Source organism: Pygoscelis adeliae, unplaced genomic scaffold, assembly GCF_000699105.1.
Source record: "Pygoscelis adeliae isolate BGI_AS28 unplaced genomic scaffold, ASM69910v1 Scaffold94, whole genome shotgun sequence".
NCBI lineage: Eukaryota > Metazoa > Chordata > Aves > Sphenisciformes > Spheniscidae > Pygoscelis > Pygoscelis adeliae.
Genome location: NW_008824547.1, coordinates 1,006,927 through 1,012,926, shown reverse-complemented (window position 1 = coordinate 1,012,926; position 6,000 = coordinate 1,006,927). Strand labels below are relative to the sequence as shown.

The following is a 6,000-nucleotide window of genomic DNA, read 5'->3' as shown; positions in this document are numbered from 1 at the left end:
CGCGGCGCCGAGCCCGGCCCCGCCGCGGGCAGCCAGCCCCTCCCGGCCGAGGGAGCCGACACCAAGACCTACTTGTGGGCCAGGTACCACGAGATGAAAAAGCTGGTCTACGGTAAGGGCCGCCTCCGGGCGCGGGGACTGCCACGTCCTGCCGGCCTTGGGCTTTTTCCTTTCTTCTCTCCTTTTTTCCCCCGCTTTGCGTCTCGGTGCCTTTCCCCGCGCTGCGGAACTAGGGACGTGCCCATCGCTCTGCAGCCGCCGGGGTTAGAAGCCTTCTCCCTGGCGATGCCATCTGCGCGCCTCCATCGCCCGGGGCCCTCTGGGACGGTTTTGTTTCTATCTGTCCCTGGTCTTCCCCTCCCCATCCCGGGCTTCTCTCTGTGAACATCCCTCGGCTGGTCTCAGCGTTTCAGGACATGCGGAGTATGTGGGGTTCTTCACTCACAACTGGCCCCCCTAGCATGGATATCCTCATGGTGAATGGTCTAAATGAAGGGCTTGTTGCATTTTTCTCTAATTTGCCATTGGTTGGCGTACGGAAAGGTGGTTAGACGAGGACAAGTAGACAGTCACGCCGACTGATGTGGTGAGGAGTCCAGGGTCCAACTTGTAACTCGCCATTGGCACAAGGGTGAGCATGGAGAAGGCCGATGCTACAGCTGCGAGGGTGTCTCCTGATCCTGAGCTCAGTTTGTGTTACAGATGCAAAACACTTTTTACTTATGTGTGTGCGCGCGTGTGTTTTTGCTCCTCTGACCGAGAAGTTACCTGGCTCTGTCAGGTATGTTGACATCTTGCTAAGTGAGGAGAAAACTCACGCCACTCACCAAATCTGTCCATGCGTAAAACAGGATTGTGGTCTTTTTGGCAGCAGCAGATCTCCACTGTATTAAACTCTCCTAAAAATGTGAAAGAATAGCTTTCATGGCATAAGGGTAGGGAACTTTTTCCTGCTGGTTTCTTGATTCTTGGAATGCTGAAGGTGAGCACTGTAGAGAGCTAGGAAGTGTGACTTTGTGTCTGCTGTTAAATAGCTCTCCGTTAGCTTTTGTTTATCTAAGGGTTTGGAGAAGGGTTGTAGCCAGCCATAGGCATCTGGAAGAACCGTCTCGCTGTTCTGAGATTGGCAAGTTCTGTCATTCCTTCCTTCCCCACCTTCCAGTACATGAGAATTTGCATAAAATCTGAAGTCCTTCATGATGCACAAATGTAAAGGAATTGGCCGCTGATCCCTTGGGTGCTCAGCCGGCTGCATTCCAGCTTTTGCAGGATGTGAGCTCCTTTGCCTGAGCCGCTGAAGGCAGTACAGGGTGCTGACAGAGGACAGTAGCTCCATGTTACGTCCCTGCTCCAAGACTGAGTTGTGGTTTTAGCCCCGCTGCTTGAAAGAAATTCCAACTTGCAAGAGTTGTAATGGTGTTTGGACCTGAGTATCCTCAACGGCATTTTTGTTCTTTTCCATAATAGTATTGAAACCGTAAACGAAGTTATGTTAATAGGCTGCATCATGGTCTCTTGGGGAAAATGCTTACTTCACTCTGACAGATTGTGAAGCTTGTATTCACATAGTTACACTTTGTTGGAATGCAAGAGATACAGTTGTTGCTGGAGATGGAGAACTAACCAGCAGGACTACATGCAAAATGAAGTCAGGTGAAGTAGCCCGTGTGTTACAGAGCAGACTCTTTATGAACCTTCAGGTAACTATTAGACATGTTAAATAAGAAGGCCCTTGTTTGTTTAAAGAATAGCTCCCCAAACCAAAATTTCAAGACTGTGCTGTTATTCAAGTCTTGTCAAGAAGAGGCATAAAATGTTGGTCCAAGTTGGTTTTAATTGTTGCTTTGACAACTAAACTGAGTTGTGCAAAATGTGGCATCAGTCCGTTCCTTTGTTCTTGATTTCTAACTCTGATGTAAAAGTGAATGTCTGTGGTTGGGTTATGGATTTGAATACGTCGTCACGTCTCAATACTGATCAATATTGAGTTTGAGAAGACTCCTGTGGTGCTACCTTCTACCTCCTTCTCTGAAACTCCACCTTCGTGGAGTACAATATAGTACTTTGTCCTATATTGTCAGTTATTGCTGTTGGTTTTGGAGAGAGGTCTCTGCCAGGAGAATTGATTATGCGTTTTCAAACCAGCTCTTGCTTAGGACCTGATTTATAGAGCAATGTTACATTTTTGCATAGAGGGGCTTCCAGTGATAAATGCTGACCAAGTTGGACAGGGCAGGATGTGTAGGAGCTTCTGTGCAGTAAAGCTCAGTGGTGGTACTGGTTTGGTGGCCAGAGCCCAGTCACCAGAAGTTCTCAACTTTGTAGAAACGTATCTGTGTTCTGCCAGGCCTGAGTGTGGTGAGACAAACAACACTTCATTACCTGTAAGAATTTGAGGCTGCTACTTCCACTTAATGTGTTATTTTTTTTTTCCTCTGCCAAAAGGAGAGGTATAATTGCATTTGTCAGAGGGGTGGTGTTGAGCAAGACCTGCTGTGTTTTGGTTTGATGGTATCTGAAGTGTCAAGGAAGGCTGATACTCTCTCTTAGCAAGCAGTGTCTGAACTCCTGCACTTTAGGAAACATCCAATCCTGAAACTCAATGGAACTGGCAAGCAAGTGAGGATTTGGCTGTAAATAAGTGTATATGTTTTTTCCTAGATCTTTCAAACTTGAAAACGTAGCTACAATAAATCAGCTTTCCTAAGGAACCTTTAAAATAACTGTTAACTTCTTGCCTCTGCATGATAAGCTTGAGCATGGTTAGATGTGAGAACTACTGAGAACAGAGACAAGTTTGCAGATAACAAGAACTTGGTTAGGCATTGATAACACCGAGGATGTCGCTCAGAGGTAGTCCTTGCTCTTTTTAGTTTGTGTGGATCAAGAGATACCTTTGCATCTAAGTAATGCAAGACGCAGTCAGCAACATGTGCCCATCGCATTTGGAAATGGGAGAGAAGGCGACACCCCTGTGTGATCATTGCATTGGTGATTCTGGTGTGGTGCACAGGTGGTTTTTGCAATCCAGCACATTTTGATTCTGCTTGTGTCGCTAATCTCCAGCAGGCACAAAGATTTAAGGGCCTCACTCTTTGCCAAACCGGGAAACGAGTCTACTGCTATGATAATAGATGCCCTGCGAATCGCTTAGGGAGTGTGCACGTTTCACGAGTTGCGGCATGTACAGATTGAGCTGGGACTGAAAATGACAATTAGCAGCGAGAACTGGCAGTGCGACCAGTTACGTTAACTTCCAAATTCTGCTTTCCTAAACATAAAGGTTTTTTTTCTTGTAAAGAACTGTTATACCAGCATTTGTCTAGTACCTTTGCGTATATAAAAAAATGTTGTTTTGGAATGAAATGATATTTTTTAGTATTGCTTTTGGTTTGTGTAGATTTCGTTGGTGAGAAATCCCCAAATATTTAGGCATAATGGCATAAATTCAGGACTATGCTCCAGAGTAATTTTCAACACTCTTTTAACGTGGTTCCTCTGTCATTTAATGCTCTTTAAGTAATATTTCCCTCTCCCCGCCATCTTGTTAGAGGCATCTACTTCGGCTGGTTAGAGTGCTTTGCAGGAATTGCTGTGAAATGGTACAAAACAATACTTCAAAAGGATGAAGAGGTACTTGGAAGGGAGGAAAAACTGGCAGTTTGACTTTAGAAAGCAAGTCAGTGTGAGCAAAGGGAACTTTTTGATTCATGAAGAACGTGGAGGATGGTGGCCATCTGCTTTTCAGTATCGCTCCCTTGCTCGCTAGTCTTACAAAGAAGTTAGCGCAGATGTCTGCTGTGTTGGACCTCCGGGAGTACAAAGGGTGTGAGAGATGGGTGTGAGACGCCTTTTTTGTGTATTATTCTTCACTAACATGCTGGATCTGAGGCTGAGAGAAAAGGAGCATTTCCTGCGTGATGCCGTTGGTACCCCCGGGAGCTCAGAAAAGCACGGGATGTGCTTGGCACCTCCTGACTGGAGCGTTTTTCACATCAGAAGGGGCCATATGGTGTCTTGGCGTCTCTAACCGTTGCTCACAGTTAATTACCTGCTTTTGTTTCCATCTCTGCTGTCATGTTGGAGATTGAGTGTTATTGCTTTCTAACAATGTGGGCTGTTGCCTGGGAGGAGGCACTTGTGCTCTCGTGAAGATACTCCAATTTAAGCAGCTGTTCAGGGCCTCATAGCAGTAAAATGAAGGCAATGATGTGTGTTTACCTTGCATTTACACCTAGGTGTAAAAAAATAAGCATGAGATCAAACACGCTTTCTTGTGGTCTGCCTTTGTTGCCGAGTTTCATCATGTACCATGGCTATGCAGACACTTCCCTTAAAACCGTCACAGTTGCAAACCGGAGCAAATTGTGCAAGTATGCAGATTCCAGGGGTTTGTATCTATTGCAAGAGCTGTTTTTTCCCCACTGTCCTCAAATGTACGCACATCGGTTCTCCCTTAGATCATACTTCCTGGGTGAAGTGCTGAGCAGACAGTGACTAACTGTGATACTGTCTCCCTTTCCAGTTAGGACCCAGATGGCAAAGAGTAGTTGGGATTCTCATTCTTTTTAAATAACCAAAACTGGTTTTCATTTTGTTTTTTTTCTTGCTGTAATTTATCATATCTGTCCAGCAATCTGTTTCAGTGTCTTGGCAGAGGAAAAGCAAAAGCTATCATTCCTGAAAAATGGCATCTTCATGGGCTTCTGGAGGGTGTCATCTGTTTGTTTTGACTCGATGATCGCCATGCAAACTGAGGCAAAGATCCCTGGCAGATTATGTGCTGAATGTCAGCAGAGCAGCAGCGCCCAAGTCCGCAGCCCAGGACTTAAGCACTCAGAATTGGTAACCAGCCAGGTGATTATATTTTTTAAAAAAACAAACAAACACAAAAAAGCAAACCAAAACAAACAAAGAAACAAAACCCCGAACTTCTTGAAACCTGGTTCAGTAAGCCATGCTTGGGCTCTCGTATTGAAACTGATCTTGCACATGCTCCCAGCTTCTGTCTCTTCCCTGATGTAGTTTGAACCTGTGGAGAGACTGCGTGAGCATAAAAAGGAGGCTGACACCGGCAGCTCCGTTGAGGAGGGTGCTGCAGACGGACATTTACACTGAGCCAAACGTGCAGCATGAGTCTCTGGACTGAAACCCGGAGTTTTTTCCTTCTCTCTAGGAGATCAGTGACTTTGAAACTACTGTAAATTTAAGATGATGGGCGTGGAAAGAACAAGCTGTCAGCAAGCTGCTGCAAGTTTGGTTTGGTGACGATGATGTGTGATAGGAAACACAGCAAGCAGATGTGCAGTGGTCCAGGAACTGTGCGTAGGGAACACGTTATGTGTGAGGCAATGGTGATAAAGCGTTTTGGCTAGCGTATGCATCTTTCTTCAGCCCTTATGAGGTAAGAGAGAACATGCTGTTAAAGTTAGTGACAAAATGTCTGAGTGGGGTAAAATGACCTGGGCAGGAGGCTGTCAGAGGACAGCAGAGAGGCTTTGTATGTTTGAGGCTGGCAGGGAGGAGTATGACTTCATCCAGTGGGTCTAAATATACTTCATAGATCATACTGTGTGGCACAGTTACTGCTTATGCTTCTGATCACAGATAAGACTTGCTTCATGCGCTTCGCAAATCTCAGACTACCCTTTACTTGTTACAAAATCATACCACTCCCTTAGCTTTTCCTATTGTATTTTTGCAAAAGTTGTGGCTGGTGTATGTTGTTGAATCTAGATGGGTCTTGTGTCTTCTGTGAAAGGAGAGATGGGGCTCAGTCAATGGTATTTTGCACTGCTCTCAGGCTGTCAAAATGTGTTGTCATAAATCTGTTAGCAAATGGTGAATGTTGGAAGAGCTTGACACCTCTATAGGGAAACGGTAGCAGCAAGTGGGGTGCATTTGTCGTAAAAAAAAAAAAAGTGCTTTCATTAGGAGAGGAGAGCACTGCATATTTGCACTGTGATGTGATTGGGGTTGTGTCATTTTCCTTGTGAGGAA

The 6,000-nt window shown here is 45.4% G+C and overlaps 1 protein-coding gene across 1 annotated transcript in view; it reads left to right on the top strand.

The window, feature by feature from the left end:
- Positions 1 to 27: 27 nt before the first annotated feature.
- Positions 28 to 6,000, top strand: part of NT5DC2 (5'-nucleotidase domain containing 2) — a gene marked incomplete at its 3' end in the record, with an annotated part of 28,410 nt that continues 22,437 nt past the window's right edge. The window contains exon 1 of the mRNA XM_009321849.1: positions 28 to 112. Within this exon, the coding sequence (XP_009320124.1) occupies positions 94 to 112 (19 nt within the window). The remainder of the gene's footprint in view (positions 113 to 6,000) is intronic.